Raw genomic sequence first — 23,525 nt, forward strand, 5'->3', positions numbered from 1 at the left:
ATCAGATTCGTTGTGGATTCCAGCATCGCGGATTCTTATGGTAATCGCTTGTAATCACCCAAGCCTGCGTCCACTTACCCAATCACCGACCTCTGATTGGAATTCTCCTCAATTCTTGATTCGCACAATGCTTTGCTTCACTTCTTCGAAATTCGTTGCTCCTTGAATCGCCTGGGTTGCTCGTCCTCAATTCCGAACAAAATCACCAGAATCCTAACCGAGCCAATCCGCCTACTTCTCCTTCAGATCCAAGCTGACACTCACCGCTATCGATTTCGATAATTGAAATCCAATCGTTCGGAAATCTCCTAAGTCAGCTTTGGAACTTGCTTCTATGATTCGTCGAGCTCTGTTGATACCGCTTGTGGAATTCGCTTCTGGACAAGATTGCTTAAATTGCCACTTGCGAAAATTGCCTCGGAACAGTGATCTCAATCGTTGAAGGCTTTGCTTCCGATCGCGACAGCCTTCTAATTCCGAAAATCAACCTTTGGAATTTGCTGCACGAAATCGGCTTTGCTGCACAGAATCACACAAGTCATCGCTTGATCAATTCCGTGGCCTTATGTTGCTGACTTTAGCTATTAAAGTCGCCTTCTAATTCTGAGAAGCAACAAAGAAAGTCATCGCCGAGGAACAGGGGCTCTGATACCAAAGGTCATGACCCAAGGGTTTAGCTAGGGTCTAGGAAGGAATTTGGATAAGAGTTGGAAGAAGGTAGAGCAAAGAAGAAGGCAAGGAAGAACAGAACAGAATGGAGGGGGAGAGAGAGTAACCGTGGGAGAGTATGGAGAGAGGGAATTGAGATTCAAATCATTCATTAAGCTCCTTCCTCTAACTGTTCAAGCCAATTTATAGGCTTACAATTGAAAATGCTAACAACAACAGAAAATACAACTAATAAGGAAAACACGACATGCATTACTAATATATCCTTGGGGTTCTTTGGGGTCATGACAATAACTTCCCCATTTTGCACCAACACACATCCCATACTTGTCCTCAAAGCATCACTATAAACCACAAATCCTCCTGATCCCTTAGGCATTAACAATACAAGTGTTGTCGTTAGTCTATTCTTGAGTTCAAGAAAACTCTTAACGCACTTCTCATCCCATATAAATCTCACCTCTTTCTTAGCCAATCTAGTTAGGGGTGCAGCTATTCATGAAAACCCATCTACAAATCTATTGTAATACCTTGATAGACCCAAAAAGCTCTTACCCTCTATTATCGTCCTCAACCATTGGCAATTTCTAATAGCCTGAATTTTAACTAGATCAACTAATATCCCTCAACAAATATAACATGACATAAAAATGCCACCCCATGGAGCCAAAACTAATATTTTAGATAATTTGTATATGATTTATTCTCTCTTAAGGTTTGTAGCACTATTATTAAATGTTGCTTGTGCTTTTACACACTAGTCAAGTACACCAAGATATCGGTTAATGAAGACAGCCATAAATTGATCTAAGTAAGGTTTGAACACTATTCATTAGACCCATAAATTGTTCCAATTGTTGGTGCATTCATTAATCCAAAAGGCATTACTAGATTCTCGCAATGCCCATTCCTTGATTTGAAAGTTGTCTTGGGTACATCTTCAGGCTTAATTCCCAACTAGTAATACCAGACCTCAGATGCATCCTTGAAATACCTTTACTCCTTGTAATTGGTCAAACAATTCTTTTATCCTCAAGAAAGGATACTCGTTCTTAACTATGACTCGTTTTAACTACCTTAAATCAAAGCACATTCTAAGACTAACACCTTTCATCTTTATAAACAAAACTGGTGCATCCCCAGGCAACATACTTGGCTTGATAAACCACTTGTCTATCAATTCTTGTAACTGAGCTTTCAATTCTCGTGACTCCTTTAAGCCACATCTTATACGAGGGATGCATATAGGGCTCGTCCCTAACAATAACTCAATCAAGAACTTGATCTCCTGATGGAGTGTGCTGTCCCAGTCTTCCGCCTCACTTAATCAAACATCAGCCCTCAAGATAATCGTAAACACTCCACACATGAAAGAAAGGAAAACAAAATATGGAAATAACAAAATAGAAGAACACACACACGCACACACAAGAGGACACACAGTTTATCCTAGTTCAGTTCCCTTGCGGAAACCTACATTCAGACTACCTTAGGCCTTTTCTCCACTATCTTGAATCACAAGGATGATTACATGCACTGTAGAACACTCTCTCACAACCCTATTTCCAGGCAATATAGAGTTAAACCCAAGATTACAAAGCACTCACCAGTTTTTGTCTCACACAACACATACACAGGTTTCCCAAGATAAAATCAAAACAGAATGAGAATTAATGACCCCCCGATTCCTTATTTATAAAACATAAGGGCGGATCAAACAAGAAATAATCGACCAAACAACCTCGACTGTTATAACTAACCAACTTAAAGAAAAATGAACTACCGAATATATCCCTAACATAACTGCCCTCTCGAGACTCTCTAGTTAATCTAATACAAATGATTTAACAAATTCTCCACCCATTTGAGTTAGATCAGACTTTCTTAGGACTGCTACTTGCACCCTCCCTAGCTGCCATGCTACTTCTTTTGATCAGCATCTGGAATAACTTGCAATATCTTCATGCCATGCCTTAGTTTCACGATAGGTACAACTTTAATAAACATGTCAGCCGCATTTTCTTCACCTAAAACTTTGATTAGTGTAACATCTTGTTTTTCAATTATTTCCTTAATGAAGTGGTGCCTAACATCTACATGCTTAGTCCTTTCATGATGAGCCTGCTTTTTAGACAAATGAATGGCACTTTGACTATCACACATCAAAGTTGCCTTGACATCTATCCCTAGGAGCTCACTAACTAGACCCTTAAGCCACATAGATTCCTTAATAGCTTCCAATATAACTATATATTCAGCTTTGGTGGTAGATAATGCTACCACATGTTAGAGACTAAACTTTCAACTAATTGTTGAGTTCCACAACTTAAACACATACCCTGATGTTGATCTCCTTTTATTTAAATCGACAACATAATCTACATCCGAGAACCCTAGGATACTAGCTTGATCTCCTATATTGGCTCCACCATAAGATAAAACATTCTTAGATGATTCCTTTAGGTATCTAAATACCCACTTCACTGCATTCCAGTGGGATTTTCCTGGATTTGCCATAAACCAACTTACTACACTCATTGCATGAGCTAACTCGGGTCGACTACATACCATACTATACATTAAAGTTCCCACTGCACTCGAGTATGGAATATTTTCCATTTCCTTCCTACTTTCCTCATCCTTTGGGGATTGATCCGAGGACAACTTAAAATGAGAGGAAAATGGCACATTTACAACCTTAGCATTTGCCATTCCAAACCTAGATATCATCTTTTCTAGATAGGATTTTTGAGATAGGTAAATTTTCCTTGGATATTTACTTCTAGAGATTTCTATCCCTAGAATTTTCTTTGCTTTACCTAGTTCCTTCATCTCAAATTCAGATTTTAGTCTCAGCTTTAGTTGTTGAATCTCTTGCTTGGATTGACTTGCTATGAGCATGTCATCCACATAGAGAAGCAAGTAAATTGAGATGTTAGGTGAGACATGTTTAAAGTAAACACAACAATCATAGGAACTTCTAAGATACCCTTGCTTTAACATACCAGTATCAAATTTCCTATACCATTGTTTTGGAGATTGCTCAAGTCCATGAAGGAATTTCTTAAGCAAACACACCTTCTCCACCTCTCTTCTAGACTCAAAGCCTTTAGGTTGATCCATTAAAATTTTCTCATCTAAGTCTCCATGAAGGAAAACTGTTGTTACATCCATTTGCTCCAATTTTAGTTTTAAATGAGCAGTGATGGCCAACAACACTCTTATTGAGGTATGTCTCACAACAGGTGAGAAAACCTCATTGAAATTTATTTCTAATACTTGGGTAAAGCCCTTTGCAACTAACCTAGCCTTGTACCCAGGTTTAGAGTTGTTTCCAGCACCTTCCTTGATTTTATACAGCCATTTACAACCCACTATTCACTATCCTTTAGGCCTATCAACTAGATCCCAAGTCTGGTTCTTCCCAAGGGATGCAATTTTTGAATTCATGGCTTCTATCCATTTTCCAAAGTCTCTAGAGGCCACTGCCCCTTCATAGGTGAGGGGTTCATCTCCTACACTTTCTGATGCACTAATAAGAGCATATGCTACTAAATCTGAGTAGCCAAATCATTAAGGAGGCCTTCGAGTCCTAGGTTGCCTATCCCTTGCTACACTATATCTAGAAGGGTCTGGCTGGTCCCCTAGGCTAGAGTCTGCATCACTTCCTCCTTCACTCTCCTCATATTGAGTTGAGTCCTAGTCCTGATCTCCTTCCTTGACCTGTTCATTTAGGTCCTGATCATTTTCAGATGTTTCTATGGAATTATCAGCCCCTATTCCAGAAATTTCCACATCTATGATCTCTCCCTTTTCCTCTAAATCATGCTGCTTATTTCCTAATTTCATGGTAGAACATTCATCAAATGTCACATCTTTTGTGACTGTTGTTCTAGGCCATTCAGGTTCAAGGTTCCACATCTTATAGCTGTTTACACCAGTGGGATAACCAATGAACAGGCATTTCTTGGCTCTAGGTTCAAGCTTCCCTTGCTTCACACGAGCATAGGCTAAGCATCCAAACACTCTAAGGTGATTTAAACTTGATTTATGACCTGTCCACATTTCATAGAGGGGGTTTTAAAGTCAATGGCTGCTGATGGAGACTTATTTATCACATGAGCAGTCGTTGAGACTACCTCTCCCCAAAAGAATTTTGGTAAATTTGCATGGAAAAGCATGCACCTGACCCTTTCTAATAGGGTCCTATTCATTATTTCGGCTAACCCATTTTATTTAGGGTTTCCTGGGACAATCAAGTGTCTTATAATCCCTGGTTGAACTCCCTATTACAAAATTTGAGCCCATTATCAGTTCTTATTGCCTTAACTGATCTACCCTTTTGATTTTCTAACATTATTTTCCATGTCCTAAAAGCTTTAAAGGTATTATCCTTAGATTTTAAGACATAAACCCATAGCATTCTAGAGAAATCATTAATAATTGACAGGAAGTACCGAAAGCCTCCATGGGTTAGGATTTGTGCTGGCCCCCACAAATCTGAGTGAATATAGTCTAGGGGTGATTTGGATGAGTGTATGGTTATTTTATTAACTTTATTTTGGAAACTTTTTCCATAAATACAGGATTCACACTTACTTAATTCAGTGACTTGTCCCTGACCCAAAATTCCTTGTTTGGCAAGTTCTTTGAGCCCTTGCTCACTTATACGTGACATTCTTAAATGCCACAACCTTGCCTGATTTTGGATATTGTTGTTTACTACTGCAGTTTCACCACTTAAGGTGGTTGCTTGCAGAAGGTATATACCATTCTGCAGCACTGCCTTCATGCATAATGATCCTTTAGATATTTTCAAGACTCCACCCTCAACCTTAAATTTTAGGCCATTCCTATCCAACTCACCAAGAGAAATCAAATTTCTCTTGAGTTCCAAAACATACCTTACTGTAGTGAGGGTTCTATAGGATCTATCATGCATTTTTAATCTTACGTCACCCACTCCTAGGACCTTACACTCATGGTCATTGCCTATCAAGACCTTTCCCCCATTTATTTCTTAATAATTTTGTAGCTAATGCTTCTTAGGGGTCATATGGAATGAGCAGCCAAAATCCATGACCCATTCATTACTATCTACTCTTTCAGAAACTATTAGTGCATCAGCACTGTCATACCCTAGTTCACACATATTCACACCCCCCTTCTAAACTCTCCTTATCCAGATAGGTTTTTCTTTTTCTTAGGGCAGTGTCTTTTAATGTGTCCTCCTTCATGACAATAATAACATCATATGAGATTCTTTCTTGTCCTAGACTTTGACCTTGATTTTCCTCTACCTCTAGGGTCTCTTCTCATGCTTCTAGACCTTACTAATAGGACATCTCCAGTGGTGGATTTTCCATCCAGTTTAAACCTCAATTCTTTTGAGTTAAGGGCACCTATTACGTCATCTAAGGACAACTTATCCCTGCCATGTTTCAGAATGTATACAAAAGTCTCGTATGACCTAAGTAATGAGTGAAGTAAAACTAGTGCCTTATCCTCATCATCGTATCTTATATCTACATTCTCAAGATTTAGACAAAGTTTGTTAAATTCATCTATGTGATCTTGAAGTTTTTGATGATCCTGCATTTTAAATGTAAAGAACCTGGCTTTAAGGTAGAGACAGCTGGATAGGGTCTTCTTTAGGTATAGATTGTCTAATTTCTTCCATATCTCTTCTGTCGTCTTCATCTTGGATACTTCCCGAAGAACTTTGTCACCAAGACTCAATATTAGAGTGTTGAAGGCCTTCTTGGTGATTTCTTGCTTCTGTTCTGTCGTGAGGGTCTTTGACATTTCCTTCTCCTCTTTCAACGCTTCCTCAAGGCTAAGATTGCCGAGGAGGGCTTCCATCTTAATCTTCCAGAGGGAGAAGTCATTGTTATCGTCAAATTTTTCTACATTGTACCTTGATGAAGTTGATGCCATTTCTTTCTTCTGGAACTTGACTCCTCCTCTTGAGTTTCTTGATTGGTAGAGACGCCCAAGCTCTGATACCAAGTAATTGTCCTAGTCTTCCGCCTCACTTAACCAAACACTCAACCCTCAAGATAATCGTAAACACTCCACACATGAAAGAAAGGAAAACAGAATATGGAAACAATAAGAGGACACAAAATTATCCTGGTTCAGTTCCCTTGCGAAAACCTACATCTAGACTGCCTTGGGCCTCTTCTCCACTATCATAAGGACGATTACATGCATTGTAGAACACTCTCTCACAGCCCTATTCCCAAGCAACACAGAGTTAAACCCAAGATTACAAAGCACTCACCATTTTTTCTCTCACACAGCACATACTCACACAATTTTCCCAAGATAGAATCAAAACAGAATGAGAATTAATGACCCCCCAATCCCTTATTTATAAAACATAAGGGCGGACCAAACAAGACATAACCGACCAAACAACCTTGGCTGTTATAACTAAAAATGAACTACCGAATGTATCCCTGACATAGCTGCCCTCCTGAGACTCTCTAGCTAATCTAATACAAATGACTTAACAGAGTGATAACCTAGGTAGATCATTCAGGAGAATATCCTTATACTCTTGAACAATGTTTACATCTTCTAATCCCCTAGTATTCTCCTTAACCTCAACATCATAAGCTATACCCATACGCTCCTTTCTCTAGTAATTTGGTTGTTTTAACTATTGAGATTAGCTTCTTACCATCGTCATGACCTTGGTCCTGAAACTTTACCTTCTCACCATCAATTGCTTTCAAACTCAAATTTTGGTGAATATCTACTTTCGTATTGTACTTGTACATAAATGAATGCTTGGGATAATATTAAAATATTAAATCTCTAACAAGACTAGGTTTGCCAAAAACTTTTCCTTGCCCTCTGTAATCCCACAGTCCTTGCACCCCCGTTTTGGTCTCATAAGATTTTCCCCATCTAAGTAATTATTATCATAAGGTATCCCAAACTAACTAGCTCTATCCCCAAGCCACTAACTAATGCATGAGACATGAAAGAATGTGTAGACCCAAGATCAACCAATGCATGCACAAGGGTGTCAGAAATGAAAAGCATACCATGATCACCGTAGGGTATGCCTTAGCATCCTGCTTTGTAATTGCAAACATTTGCCCAGTTCATTGTCCCTTTGACTTTGTTGTCTCTCCACTTTCTTTTTCATGTAGTAGTTCATTGAGATGTGTCCTAGCTAGTTGCACACATAGCAGATGATATCCTTGGGAAAACCCACTACCTTACAAATCTCTTTCTTTGTTGGTCAATCTTTGGCAAGGTTCCCTAGTTCGCCATACACAAAACATCCTAGTTGCCTAGCTTTGCACACCTTATTTGTTGGACAATCTCTAAAAAGGTGTCCTCGTTCCCCACACTCAAAACATCTTAAGTTGACCAACTTTGCACTTTTTCTTTGTTGGACAAACCACTGCCTTACACTCTTTCTTTGTTGGACAATTTTTAGCAAGGTGCCCTAGTTCACCAGAGCCAAAACATCGCACTTGATTAGCTTTGCACTTTTTCTTTGTTGGACAACCCACTACCTTACTAGTCTCTTTCCTTGTTGGACAATCTTTGGCAAGGTGCCCTAGCTCCCAACACTCATAACATCCTAGCTGACTAGTTTTGTACTTCTTCTCGGTGATACCTCTTACATTTGCAGCATAGTCTCCCCTTCTTGAATTTTGCACTCTTTGGCCCAAACTTCTCATTCAAGCCCTCCCGCCTTAACTTTTTCTCTATTGATGCCATGGACTTTGGTTTGACAAGCAGTAACATAGACAAATTTCTCTCTGTAGTTATAGCCCTTGGGACCATCTCTAAGTAAGTTTTAATGTCCCAGTCACTGAGAGCTTGTTGCTACTCTACCCCGAGTCCCCTTTGGAATTTGCAAGCTTTCTCATTCTGGAAGAAACTTCTACAATCTCACTCTTCATCTATGGTTGCCTACACTATGTTGACCTGCAATCAGACTTTTTAAATTCAATCATTTAACCAACAATTCTCTTCACAACCCCTATCAATAGTAGCCAACAAAAATACAATAAAAGTTTATTATTCATTCAAATATTATTCACAGCCCTAGGACAGCCCCTTTATCCAGCCTAGCCTGTTGTTCTGTTGGCAGAAGCATCAACCTAACTAACTATACCCCTTTCCAAATAGTTTAGTCTCAGTTTACACCAACACCCTATAATCACTTGCAAATCTCATTTTCAAGTAATTCTCTCAAATATCAGCAGGTCGAACATCAAAATCCAACAATTATTTTCCTTAAATAAACCCTTGAACTACTCTTATATGTATTTAAAATACTAAAATACAAGCTTTTCACAAACTTGGCCAAATGTAAACCCCAATGTTAGGATTAGGAGCTCTTAGGATAACTCAATTCTCAGCCAATTCACATACACACTCTCGCCCAATTCAATCACAACAACAGAAATATAAAACGGAATTGAAAGCAGTAAAGAAATTAGGCAAAGAGACAACCAAACCACACAAGAGACAAGAAGTTTATCCTGGTCCAGATTGCAGTGAGCAATCCTACATCCAACCTTGGTCCGAGAGCAATCCACTAAAAATCCAATGTAAGAATCAGTACAAGAACTCCCTCTCACACAAGCACTTCAATCACGAGATTACAAAAGGCTGTCTAATCTAGACTTTCCTCTCCTTTACAGCACTCGTTTACAGTGAATGAATGAATCTGTTGGATGCAACTGCCCGCCTAAACCTTCTATTTATAGAGGATTTGGGCGGATATTACAAAGGGTTAAATATATACTACACAAAGTCTAAACTACCCCTTATAAGTACAACATAAGATAGCCTCTCCCTAACTTAGTTATTTTGTCACTTCCAACCACTCGAGGGTTCTTCTGATTCCTTCTATCCTTCTAGAAAAATTACTCAATGCAAAACTTAACACCCAATAGCAAGCAGCATAAATTTTACAAGTTATTAATCTATCCTACTTCAGACCAACATTCACAACTGATAATAAGCACCACATTCAGGTAAAATTAGAAAAACATGGGTGAGGATATATGTATACCTGATGCATGTTGTAAGTATCATGATACGAGATTCCACCATAACCAACGTATCCAGGACCTGCATATGAGCAATTCCCAAATTTAGACTTTGGAAGTGCTGATACAGTAGAATTCTTCTCCTGCGGCATGTTCTACAAAAACAAGTACAGCTAGAAAACAAGGACTAAACATCTGAGACAAATTACTTGGAGTTGCGGCAGCAGCAGCAGCAGCTGCTCTTGCTCTCTTCTCTGCATGAGCAAGTTCAGCACGTAGTTTCTCAATTTCTCGAGCCTTGGAGAATACATTTTTCTCCATTGTCTGACCATATTCATCATTAATCACTTGCACCTTTTTTTCATGTTCAACAGCTGCCCTGTACAATCAGAATATGGGCACGACTAAGCTATTGACACCACTCAAATAAATTATAAATACTAAGTAACCACATGCAATTACTACTCATATATGAAACGTATAAAATGACTAAAGCAATTAAATGTGATGAGACAGAGAAGTGTGATAAAACAAATTAATCATTTCAAGACATGAATCAGAATTGAATCTTAGTTATAATTAACGCAACATGTATTTATACAATATAATAAATAATAATAGTAGGTACAACTACAAAATTGATGACTTTCAACTTTCCCTTAATAGTTTTTCTACCTTGCTTAAAGTTGTTGCTAAATCAAAAGGGATAAAACACATAGCTTAGCTGTTAACTTAGGTTCAAACTAATAATGTCCGTACCACATTGTTTTTAAATTAAGATCTCATTGCAGTGTTGCTACCCTTTTCTTTCACTTATACTAAAAATTGTTGAATTCATTAGGCACCAATTCTTACTACAAAAGCATTCTCTCTTTTTTAATTTCTTGCCCATCTTCTGTAAGAAGTCCATACTAAAAATAATTCTATCATCTCTATATGCACAATTCAAGATAGACAGATGCACATCAAATAAATTTTGTTCCATTTTTATCTTATAATTTTGGTGTACTTAAAAGGTAGATTCTTTCTTTCTTTTTGGGGCTCAACTTTCACCTTTATAAATGTTAGAGAATGAAGAACCCATTTGTTCTCGTTAGTCATTATATTTGATAACTAGTTTCAGTATTAATTAGAATTAACAACAAACAAGAACATATCAATCAGTTATCCCACTATGGGGCTGTTTGTGTGAGTTTGAAGCCAAGGTGAGTTGAGTTTTAAGTTTAAACTCAGTTGTTAGAGTGTTTGGTGTTGATCCAAAATTATCAACTTGGTGAAGTTAGGATGAGTTTGAAGACTTCTAATGCAACCTGTAGAATTTGATGATGTTGGGCTGAGTTGAAGCATTCTAACTTCAATATTCCACTTTTGTCCTTTCTAAATAACTGACAGAAATTTTACTTCCCCATATGCCCCTATTAAATCCCTAACAGACCAGCGAGGTTGCCAGAGACTACCAGATCTAGAGCTCCATCATCTCTTTTTCTGGCTGGAAGGTCTTTGATCTAGGCTCTAAGGTGGTGCCGCTGCTCTCTTCCTCCACCAATGGCAGCAGCATCTGCAAGCTTTGGCAATGGTGGATCAACCAACAGTGAGCTTCTTCTCAAGTCCTTCTCATCTCTGGTCTCCAAATGTCCAATGCTAAGTTTCGCCACCTCCAACACCAACAACAATCACAGGGGACTCCTCTCTGCTGTGTCTCTTTCACAGGTGGAAAGGCAGAGGCTTTGTTCAGTTGTGTGGATCTCGTTGGTGGGCTGTGAACAAGCTAAACTATTTGTCCAGCAACAGGCAGCAATAAGGCTCTCTACAGCAGGTGGGGAGCGGAGCATGGCAAGGCAAAAGTGACTCCTCTATCCTTCAATGGCAGTGTGCAGTGGCTCTCTGGCCTTCAACAGGTTGATGGTTATCTTCTCTCTCAGGCTTTGGTCACTGGTCTTCAATGAAAAGAAAGCTTCTTCTCTATGGCAGTGGTTGGGTCTCTATCTCTGCCAACAGCTCTGTACAACACAGTAGAGGTCTCTTTTCCTCCAACGGCTGCCTGTGGACCTTAATTCAACTTGATAAATTTACACCAAACAATTTTATGTTATCCAACCCACCTCAACTCATTTTTGCAACTCAATCCTAATGGGACATATGCAGGGGCCGGTTACATGAAATTAATTAATTAAAAGTAATAAGTTAATAATAATAAACTTTGTTTGTTGATGGAGTAAGCCCCTAAATACTTCTAGTGTTCAAGGTTACCGTCATGATTCAATATCATATTAGGTGTCTACTGAGGAGGTCTTCGGTATATTAGAACCAACCTAGGACCATTGTTGAGTGCATGCCAGGAAAATGATTTGAGGCTGACTTAGGTCAGATTCATATATGTGATTTCTGGCTGTGAGGATGCTAACAGTTAAGGAAGAGAGTATCACAACCCAATCCCACATCTATGGTCTATTTGGGAGGTTTTGGATATATTACTTGGTCCAATAAACCTAACAGTCACTTTTAGGCTATGTTTGACAGAATTTTATTAATGGAATGGAATAAAATGGAACAAGAATGAGTGGAATGAAAATAAGTAAAATGGAATAAAAAAAAATTATCCTTGTTTGGGAGAGGGGGGGGATGAGAAGTAATGGATATACTTCCTCCTCGTTTGGGAGAGCAATGGAAATTCATGGAATATTCCAACTCAACAAATGCCAATTATACCCTCATAATACATATAAAGAATTTTTATAAAGGTATTGTGTATAGTTTTGTCCATTCATAATAACACATCTTTCCATAATTGGGGGAGACAAAAATTGTTGACGGAGAAGATTGGATGGAAGCCCTGTTTCATCCCATTCTCTTTCATTCCATCACTAATAAGCTTTCCAAACATGGCAAACATCTCTCCATACTTTTCCATTCCATCCCACCCTACCAAACACGCCTTTAACTAATACTTTTGGATGAAGACCAAACAATCACCACTTATGGATTCACAAACTAAAGTAGTCAAAGGCAAAAGGGAGTGGCACCCTTAAGGTGTTTTGAAATTACACTGCCTGAGGCACTAGCACCTAAACAAGCACTTGCCTAAGCAAAGCAATGTGCTAAATTGACAAAAAATTAGCAATACTAATATTCTCAAATATGATCTTTTATAATAACGTTTAGACAAATAACTTTGTGATCTTGCAAAAAAATTAAATTTCCAGACTAGTCTTTTTTCTCACTTCCAATCAATGGAATAGATTCAGAAGCTAGCAATGTTCTAAAAGGCAGCCTAGGCACTAGGTGGCCCTTGGCCGTCGTGATTCAAGCCAAATCGACACCCCTAGGCGTTAAGCCCAATTAATCAGGCCCAATCAACACCTAGCTGCCTAGGTCACTGCCTAAGCCAATTATCATTCTCTCTCTCTCTCTCATCGTTACTCTCTCTTGCCGCTTTCCCGTTCACTCTCTCTCGTCGGACTTGTCGCCGCCGTTGGTCGTTTCTCTCTCTCTCACTGTCGATCTCGTCGTTTCTCTCTCTCTCTCTCTTGTTGCCGATCGGGCTGTTCTCTCCCTGCCAATTCTCGCTCTTCTTCCCCCGGTACATATGGCCATCTTCCTCCTTGCTCCTTGCTACGCCATCTTCATCCTTGCTCCTTGGCAGCCAGCCATCTTGCCGCTTGCTAAAATTATTTAAAAAAAATAACATTTTTCCTAGGCACCCTAGGCACTAGGCCCCCGTCTGGCGCCCAATTAGTGCCTAGTGCATTTTAGAACACTGGAAGCTATTTGTTTGAGCAATAGTAACAATACTAAAAAAAAATTAAAAGTGTAATACATTATAATGCAAATAAAGAATTAATAGAAATTACCATCAACAGCCTAATTATAAGCCCAAAGAAAGCAACACGTTGAATTCTGGAGAGAAGAAGCATATAGATTGGATGTCAGCCATGTCACTAAGCCACAAATACCAAGCCAAAGGAAGAATGAGATAAAAGGGACCACCAACCACCAGCAAGCTTGCTAACAAAAAGCACCAACCTGGAAGGTTAACCACATTTTTTCACACACTATAGGTTCATTGGCAAGTGATTTAGCTCACCGAAACCCCTCATCGCATGAGAGCTCTAGGCAACATTCAATGACTCTTCTTCAACTCGCCTTCTTGAGATCTGTGTCATTGAGACATTTCCAAGTACAAAGGAGAGAGAAGCAGGGAGATATTGAGAAGCCAACGGCCAAGACCCTAGGGTTAATACAGTAATTGCTGTAAACTTTCAGTTACATTTTTGTTATGCTAATTGACAGCTGTAAACTTTCAGTTACAATAAAAACTAAATAAACTGTCTTGGGAGAATGTTGAGTAATATCAGATTAAATTCTCTCTCTCTCTCTCTCTCTCTCTCTCAATTTCTTCCTAATTACCTCGTAAGCCCTAGGTCAGGTCTAGGAACCTGACATTTGGTATTAGAGCAGCCGATCCCAAATCCTATGGTTGCTGAATTCAGATCCAGGCAATTCTTGTAGACTGTTTCAGAGGCAAAATTTTGAAGAATTGAACTATGGAGATGGCAGAAGGCATTCGCATGAAGCAATTGGAAGAACTAGGCTTACGGAAGACTCAAGAGGAGGTAAGTCGCTGCCGAGCAGAAAACGCTGTAACAAGAGAAATTGTATAGAAATTGGAGGAAGAAATCAGGAAGATTTTGCTAATTTTGGCCAAAGGCTGGACGGATTTTTTAATATGTTTTCAAATATGCTTCAGGCCAGTCTACCAGTGGATTTTCCTCCAAGATCTACTGCAGAGCCAATTCTAGCACGAGCTGGAATCCTACCTAATACCTCCGGTTTCCAAGAAGCTAATGAATTACTCGTATTGGATCAGGCAATTTAGGATGCCAAGAAAGGAATGGTTGTTGCCGGAAGAGTCAATGTGACACTATTGGAGGAGAAATCTGTTGAAGATGAACATTTGGTGTACGCTGGCAAGCAGAAAGCAAAGATTTTGCACCTTATCAGGCTGTTGCACTGAATACATCTGGTTCTACACCAAAAGATTTATTTGAGGATGTCAATGCAAAGCTAGTATTTGACGATCTACTTGAGAGAGCCAGAGAGAAGTGTTGATTTGTGGCTCTCTCCAATCCCACATCGGTAGAATAAGGATTGGGAAGGCTTTCTTTTTGCTATTAAAGAAGCCATCCCCTCTTTGTAAAATCCATCCCACAAATTGTATATTTTCTTCCCTCTTTGTATTTCTTTCTTTGAAAGTTAGTGAAGTATTTTGGTGGTGTCTGAGAACGTAGGCTAACTTGGCCGAACCTCGTTATATTCTGGTATTCTATTTGTTGCTATATTCAATAGTTTTTGTCGGGTATATTTGTAGTAGTGTTAGTGATATATTGTGCTATTAAGTGCATGTTTAGGAAAAATCTGTCTAAAGAGTATGGGTTTTAAGTGGAACCGCATGTGACCCCTCCAGTCTTTCCTGAGATTTTTCCTAATGCTATTTTTGATATAACTGTTCACGCACTATTCACCTATACGATACTATTCATCTATACGGTACTATTCACAGTGAAGTTGAATTTGAGAAAAATAGCCTGATTTTCTCAATAATTGGTATTAGAGCTAAGGTTTCTTAGTATGCTCTGTGGTTATAACTGTGTTTGATCTTCCACATCAGAAAATATCATTTTTGTTAAGCTTTTCTTAATATGCTCTATGGTTGCAACTGCGTCTGATCTTCCACATCAAAAAAGATTTTCTTGGATTGTTGATATTCTGTTTTGATAACTATTGAATATAAAAGATGGCAGAAATGGCAGACGAAAAGAATTCAGAACCATCCACATCGGAAGCTTCTTACTCGTCCACTTTGGCGAGAAATTTGGCAAATACAAGAATTGCAATGGAGGTGTTTGACGGTTCGGGCCATTTCGACACATGGCAATGTGAGGTTCTAGACGCTCTCTTTTAACAAGGTCTAGATATTACCATTGAGGAAAAGAAACCAGCTTATATTGAAAAAAGAGAATGGAAGACTATCAATCGATTGGCGTGTGGAACAATTCGATCATGCTTGTCCAGAGAGCAGAAGTATGGATTTTCGAAAGAAACTTTTGTAAGTACATTATAGAATGCATTGGAGGAAAAGTTTTTTAAGAAAAGCGGTCATAATAAGCTCTATATGAAAAAGAGATTATTCCGCTTTACTTATGTTTTTGGTATCACGATGAATGATCATATCACTTTCCTTTAATCAATTGGTAGATGATTTGATGAATTTGGATGAAACATTCAAAGATGAGGATTTGACTTTGATGTTGTTGTTGAATTTCTTGAAACTACTCTACTTCACGGGAAGATTCAGGTCTCTTAGTGAAGTTTGTGCTACTTTGTATAGCTATGAGTTGAGAAAGAAAGATAAAAAAAAACAACGCATGGCTCAGCAAAAGCATTGATTGTAAAAGGCCGTTCGCAAAGCCAGAAGAAAGGAAGGAGAGGGAAATCTAGTTCAAGATTTAGATCGAACAAAGATGAGTGTGCCTTTTGTCGGGAGAAAGGCCACTGGAAGAAGGACTGCCCAAAGTTAAAAAGTAAAGGCAGACCTGACAAAGAGAGAGTTGTCTCAAATGTAGTTGAGTTTGGTAATGAATGTTCAGACCTTTCACTGGTTCTTACATCTTTGACAAGCTATTCTAGTGCTTGGCTTTTGGATTTGGGTTGTAGCCACCATATGTGTCCCAATCGGGATTGGTTCTTTGACTTTCAAGAACTTGATGAAGGAGTTGTTTACACAACAAATGACACACCTTGTGAAACAACCGAAGTTGGCACAATTCATTTGAGAAATCATGATGGATTAACTAGAATACTAACAGATGTGAGATATGTGTCGAGTTTGACAAAAAATCTCATTTATGTGGGAACTTTAGAATCCAAAGGACTTAAAGTAACTACAGAAAATGGAGTTATGAAGGTGATCTCTGGCGCACTTGTATTAATGAAAGGTATTTGAAAGAAGAATAACTTGTATTACTATCAGGGTAATGCAGTTATTGGAATAGCATCAGCAGTAGCTTCCAATGATGACAGGGATACAAAAGTAACCAAACTATGGCATATGCATTTAGGACATGTAGGTGAAAAATCCTTGCAAATTTTATCCAAGAAAGGATTGTTGGAAGGTGTCAAGACCTGCAACTTGGACTTCTGTGAGCACTGTGTCAAGGGGAAGCAAACGAGAGTGAAATTTGGCACTGCAATCCATGATACCGAGGGTGTTCTGGATTATGTTCACTCAGATGTGTGGAAACCTTCTAAGACAACATCTATGGGAGGCAAACACTACTATATTACCTTTGTTGATGATTATTCCCGAAGAGTATGGGTGTATACTTTAAAGAAAAAGGATAAAGTGTTGGGATGTTTCCTTAAATGCAAAAACATGGTGGAAATTCAAACTAACAGAAGGATCAAACGACTCAGAACAAATAATGGTGGTGATTATAGAAATAATCCATTTAACAAAGTTTGCCAAGATGAAGGTATTGCTCTACATTTCACAGTAAGAGATACACCACAATAGAATGGGGTGGCAGAACACATGAACCGAACGTTGCTGGAGAAAGTTCAATGTATGTTATCTAATGCTAGGTTGGGCAGACAATTTTGGATTGAGGTTGTGGCATATGCGAGTTACCTCATTAATCGATTGTCATCGACTACTATTTGTGGAAAAACACTTTTTGAAGTGTGGTTTGGAAAACCTGCTAATGATTACAATTCCTTACATGTGTTCGGTTCCATTGCATACTACCATGTTAAGGAATCCAAGTTGGATCCAAGAGCAAAGAAAGCATTGTTCATGGAAATCACTTCTGAAGTAAAGGAATACCAGCTCTGGTGTCTAGAATCGAAAAAGATAATTTTTAGTAAGGATGATACCTTTGATGAATCTGTCATGTTGAATACCAGCTCTGGTGTCTAGAATCGAAGAAAATAATTTTTAGTAAGGATGATACCTTTGATGAATCTATCATGTTGAATAAGGTAACAAATGAAGTTGTACAGCAGATTGATGATGCTCCACAGCAAGTGGAGAATACTCCAAAACAAGTGGAGTTTGATAGAAGAATCATTAACCTAGCAATGAATGATGAATTAGATAGAGACACTCCTGCAACAGAGGAGTTGTCAGATGAAGAAGAGGTTCTGACCCAAGAACCTCTACAACAACAAGAATCAATTGCAATAGGAAGGCCACAGTGGGAAATTCAAAAACCTGCTCGTTTTGTTGATATGGTGGCCTATGCATCTCCAATTGTAAATGATGACATTCTTGCCACTCATAATGAAGCTATCCAAAGTTTAGAAAATGAGAAGTGGAAGAAAGCCATGAATGAAGAAATGGAGTCCATTCAAAAGAATGAGACATGGAGGCTAACCAGCTTATCGAAGGGAAAGAATGCAATTGGATACAAATGGGTATATGCAAAGAATGAAGGATTTCCTAACAATAATGATGTCCGCTACAAGGCAAGGTTAGTGGCTAAAGGAAACACTCAGATAGAGGGCATTGATTACAATGAAATTTTTTCTCCAGTTGTGAAACATTCCTCCATTAGAATTTTGTTGGTTTTGGTAGCACAATTGGATTTGGAACTAGTTCAGATGGATATGAAAACTGCGTTTCTACACAATGATTTGGAAGAGGAAATCTATATGACTCAACTAGAAGGATTCAAAGTTGCTGACTTGCTGGTAAAGAAAATTGGGTTTATACACTAAACAAATCATTATACGAATAGAATCAATCTTCGAGGCAGTGGTACAAGTGATTTGACAAGTTTATGTTGGGACAAAGGTACACAAGAAGCAAATATGATCACGGTGTGTATTTACGTAAACTACAAGATGGATCTTTCATCTATCTTCTCCTGTATATTGATGATATGCCGATAGCTTCAATGAATAGTGAAGAAATTGAAAAATTAAAGGCTCGGCTGAATCAAGAGTTCGAAATGAAAGATTTGAGTGAAGCCAAGAACATTCTCGGCATGAAGATAATCAGAAACAAGAAAAGAGAAAGCCTTTGTTTGACTCAGAGAACATATCTAAAGAAAGTACCGCAACGTTTTGGCACGAATGAAAAGTCAAAACCGGTGAGTACCCCGTTAGCTCCTCATTTCAAGCTTAGTGCATCCTTATCTCCGAAGAGTGTTGCAAAATTAGAGTATATGTCAAAAGTTTCGTGTGCAAATGTTGTTGGTAACTTGATGTATGCTATGGTGTGTATAAGGTCCAATATTTCACAGACAATTGGAGTTGTGAGCAGGTATATGCATGATTCTGGAAAAGAACATTGGCAAACTGTGAAATGGATTCTACGGTATATTCTGAACACCATAGATGTTGGTCTAGCGTTTGAGCGAGATGAGAAAGTGGATAAATACACAGTTGGTTATTGTGATTCCGACTATGTTGGTGACCTGGATAAACGTCGATCTACGATTAGTTGTGTGTTCACTTTAATAAAGGCACTGATCAATTGGAAGTCTACCTTACAATCTACAGTTGCTCTATCTACAACAGAAGCAGAGTACATGACAGTTGTAGAGGCCGTGAAGGAAGTAATTTGGTTTCATTGGTTGCTTGATGAATTGGGAGTTGGTCAGAAGTACATCAAGGTACATTGTGACAATCACTTAGCAAATAACCAAGTTTATCATGCAAGGACGAAGTATATCGACATAAGATATCACTTTGTACGGGAAATTCTGAAAGAATGAGAGATACAAATTCAGAAGATCCAAACCACTGAAAATCCTGCTGATATGATGACTAAGGTAGTGACAGCAATCAACTTTCAATATTATTTAGACTTGATTAATATTCTTAGTATTTGAAGTTGGCACTACAAAGCGCATTTGAAGAAACTACTGATGATAGCTTCTTTAGAGAGAATTTTGAGGAATTTGGTTGGGAGATTTGTTGATTTGTGGCTCTCCCCAATCTCCCATCGGTAGGATAAGGATTGGGAAGGCTTTCTTTTTGCTATTAAAGAAGCCATCCCCTCTTTGTAAAATCCATCCCACAAATTGTATATTTTCTCCTCTCTCTTTGTATTTCTTTCTTTGAAAGTTAGTGAAGCATTTTGGTGGTGTTCGAGGACGTAGGCTAACTTAGCCGAACCTCATTATATTCTAGTGTTCAATTTGTTGCTATATTCAATAGTTTTTGTTGGGTATATTTGTAGTAGTGTTAGTGATATATTGTGCTATTAAGTGTATGTATGTCTAGAAAAAATCTGTCTAAGAAGTCTAGGTTTTAAGTGAGATCACTTGTGACCCTTCCAGTATTTTCTGGGATTTTTCCTAGTGCAATTTTTGGTACAATTGTTCACGCAATATTCACCTATACGGCTATTGTTCATCTATACGATACTATTCACGGTAAAGTTGAATTTGGGGAAAATAGCCCGATTTTCCCAACAACAAAAGGAAAAAGAAGCTAAAAAGCATTAACATCTGGCAAAAGACTTTGCTGATCTTTTAGGCACCATCAAGGAAATCATTGGAACTTCTGTTGGGAGGAAAGCAAACAGTTTTTTGAAGAGAGCTCAACACAGATCAATTGGAGAAGAGAGTTTTGCCAAGGAGATCTTTGAGGACCACATTTTACATTTGCAGGAAAAGGCAAAAGAAAAAGACCGTAAGAGAGAAGAGGGAAAGGCCAAGAAGGAGAAAGAAAGAGAGGGAAAAGAAAAGAGGAAGGAAAAAGAGAAGGTGAGGGAACGGTCTAAGAAGGATAAATCAGATAGTGAAAGCAGGCATAAAAGACACAAGAAATATCACTGGGATGGTTCTCGCAGAAATAATGGCCAGTTAATGTGATTTTTTGGGGACAAGAAATCTTTTAAGGAGGGGGGATTTTCAAGACCCTAGGGTCAATACAGTAATTGCTGGAAACTTTCAGTTACATTTCTGTTATGCTAATTGACAGCTGTAAACTTTCAGTTACAATACGTAACTGAAAGAACTGTCTTTAAGAGTAGCTATATAAGCTACTCAAGACTGTTTTGGGAGAATGTTGAGTAATAACAGATTGAATTTTTCTCTCTCTTCAATTCTCTCCCTAATTTATTTTTGTCTTCTCCCTCATCTTTCTCTCTTGCTCTCTGTTCTTTTTGAGTTCTCTCTCTTTCTGGATTCTCTCTCTCTCAATTTCTTCCTAATTACCTCATAAACCCTAGGTCAGGTCTAGGAACCTGACACCAACTTATATGAACAGTAACAACTCAACAGTGATCTCATTTCTTTCCCATTTTTGCTTCTATGTTTCTAGTTTTCAATTTGTCAATGTCTCTTTTTGATCTTTAAGGCCATTTCTTCTTTATCTTTTTTTTTTTTTATACCAAGGCAAGTGTCGTTGGTGCATGCTACCTCATCTGAGGGACTCACCTAGGCGTCACTTGATTGAAGCTCCTAGCCTAGAGGTTAATGAGGCGCTTCCATGGATCCCTGAGGCACCCAAGCGCCTTGGCAATGGAGGCACTCACCTTTTGACTACATTGCATGGAACTAAGTAATATACCTAAGACCTCTCTAGTAGACTACCCAAGTGGGATTGAATCATGTCAAACTCCCTTTAATTCCTAACATCCTCATCAGACCATAAATCAATATTGAAATCTGTCCAAACCAGACCCAAAACACTTTTCTTGGCCCACACTCGCTAGTCATCCCAATTTGGCTTTGATATCACTCATAATAACATGGATCTTCACCCAAAAAATGATAATTTAAGGGGACTCTAGTATTCATGGGAGACTTAGATGTCTCCAATAAATTACCCCAATATGGGATTGGATCATGATAGTTACAATAGAGTTATTCATAGTTAAAATTTCATAAAATGAAAATGATACTAGAGCTCATATTTTTATCTAAGAAAGGGAACAATCTATGTTTCTCCACTAACTACATTCTTTGTGCATTCATAAGCAATAGTTATTAGATGGAGCCAAATCCATCTCAAGAGATACCGAGCAATCAGGCACCAAGAATGTGTACTTAATACGGATATCCACGTGGGAATTAACACGTGGCAAGGTAGTTCTACCATTCTGATACGTCGTCAAACATGCTAGCAGTTGCCATGCTTTATAGGTTATCTCCCGTAAGCTAGTAACCCCACAACACATATCATAAGGAGGTATGGGCAACAACTCGTCATGCTGTCATTGACCATCTCAACAAAACCCTAGCGTACATTACACTCTTCAAGAAATCAGGAATCGTATTCACAAGATATATGACAACAAAAGATTGAATGAAGCTCCACGCATCTATAAGCTGATAGTTCTCGTAAAAGGGATCTTCTTCACCTTCTTCTTCTTCTTTTTGAGCTATCTCTTCCCTGAGTTTTCCCTTTTATCCTGGTATCTCCTTCCATATCGGCTAACTTAGGCATAAGAGGGCCATCCCGGGACACCCCAGGACAGTGCTCCATTGTGGTTGCTAGTTGGAAGAATAACACTCAGGCTACCCTGATCGGCAATGAGGTGTCTCCCCATTGGCGCAGGTCTTAGTTTCTCAAGGATGCTTGCAAGGGCACCATCAGTAACATTCTCAAGCAATATCACATTAAAGTAAACGGCGTGAATTAGAACACGGAATTATACCCAACTATTTTCGACATTAAACTAAAATGTGTGAATACATACGAACACAGATGTGTATACACTACCTTCCTTTTTCAATTTCTTGGTGCTCGGCCTCAACCTCAGCTTTGATCGCAGGTAATTGCTGCAACTCCGGGTGGGCCTTCGCAATATCATCCTGGATTGCCTTCAGCTTCGCAGTGCGCTCTTCGTTCTCAGCTTTCAGTTTCTGAATATTGTCCTTAACCTGAGCGAGCTCCGCGTCGAGAACGTCAATCAAGTCGACCTCGGTCTGCTTCTTGAGCGTTCGCTCGTAGACATCCCGCACCTGAGCGTCTTTTTCGGACTTGATGTCGACGCCGACGGCTTTTAGGTCACGGAGCTTCTGGTGCGCGGCGGCGATCTCCTGCTCAAGCGCCACGTGAATTGCGTCCAGGCGTTGTCTCTCGAGGAGGAGGGCTTGGAACTCACGGCGGCGGGTGATTATGTCGTCTTCTAGGGCATGGTGGGCGCGGAGGAAGGCGGGCGGTGGCGGAGGGCCGGGAAGCCGGTGGTGGAGGCGAGGGTCATCGATTAGGGCAGGATGCGGAGGGCGAGGATGCCTTTTCAATGACCCGTCCCGGGGGTTTAAGGCATGCGGTGGCAGATAGTTCCTTCCGGCCATGGCCAATTTCTCTGCCTCTGTCGCTGTCTCTGTCTCTCTCACACAAACACTCTTGACGTATATCTCCGCACTGGCCTTTCTCGGTTATTTCTTGACTCGGGGTGCTGGCAATCAAGGCTATGTTTGGAACAGATTTTAGTTATGGAATGCAATTTCAATTGTATAAAAATAAATAGAATGGAATTAAATCGCAGAAAATAAAATAAAATTGAATAGAATGAAAATAAATGAATTGGAATAGAGAATATTTTTTACCCTTTTTGTGCCTACGGGAATAGATATTAAGTTGTGTTTGATTGCACATTTTTTTATGGAAAATAGTCAATTTCCATCTAAATTCTACCTTTTGTAGTGTTTGATTAGTCAATTTTTCTATGAAAAATATTTTCTCACTTTGGCTCACATTACCCTCTTTTCTCACTTTTGATAGAATTTATTTTCTTAGGGTTGGGGTTAGATTTGATTTTCCATGGAAATGGAAACCCACGCTAGACGCAATTCATTATGCTATGGGCGG

At 39.0% G+C, this 23,525-nt stretch overlaps 1 protein-coding gene across 2 annotated transcripts in view; it reads right to left on the reverse strand.

The window, feature by feature from the left end:
• LOC127796350 (protein FLX-like 1) overlaps positions 1–23,107 on the reverse strand; it is a 32,048-nt gene extending 8,941 nt beyond the window's left edge. Inside the window, exons 1-3 of one of the 2 annotated variants that reach the window (XM_052328440.1) lie at positions 22,431–23,106; positions 9,905–10,074; positions 9,719–9,777 (exon numbers count right to left, since the gene is read on the reverse strand). In XM_052328440.1, the coding sequence (XP_052184400.1) occupies positions 9,719–9,777; positions 9,905–10,074; positions 22,431–23,008 (807 nt within the window). In that variant the 5' untranslated portion in view covers positions 23,009–23,106. Of the gene's footprint in view, positions 1–9,718; positions 9,778–9,904; positions 10,075–22,430 lie in introns of both variants that reach the window. The other variant, XM_052328441.1, reaches the window with a different exon arrangement.
• Positions 23,108–23,525: the final 418 nt, after the last annotated feature.

Source organism: Diospyros lotus, chromosome 3 (assembly GCF_014633365.1).
Source record: "Diospyros lotus cultivar Yz01 chromosome 3, ASM1463336v1, whole genome shotgun sequence".
Lineage (NCBI taxonomy): Eukaryota > Viridiplantae > Streptophyta > Magnoliopsida > Ericales > Ebenaceae > Diospyros > Diospyros lotus.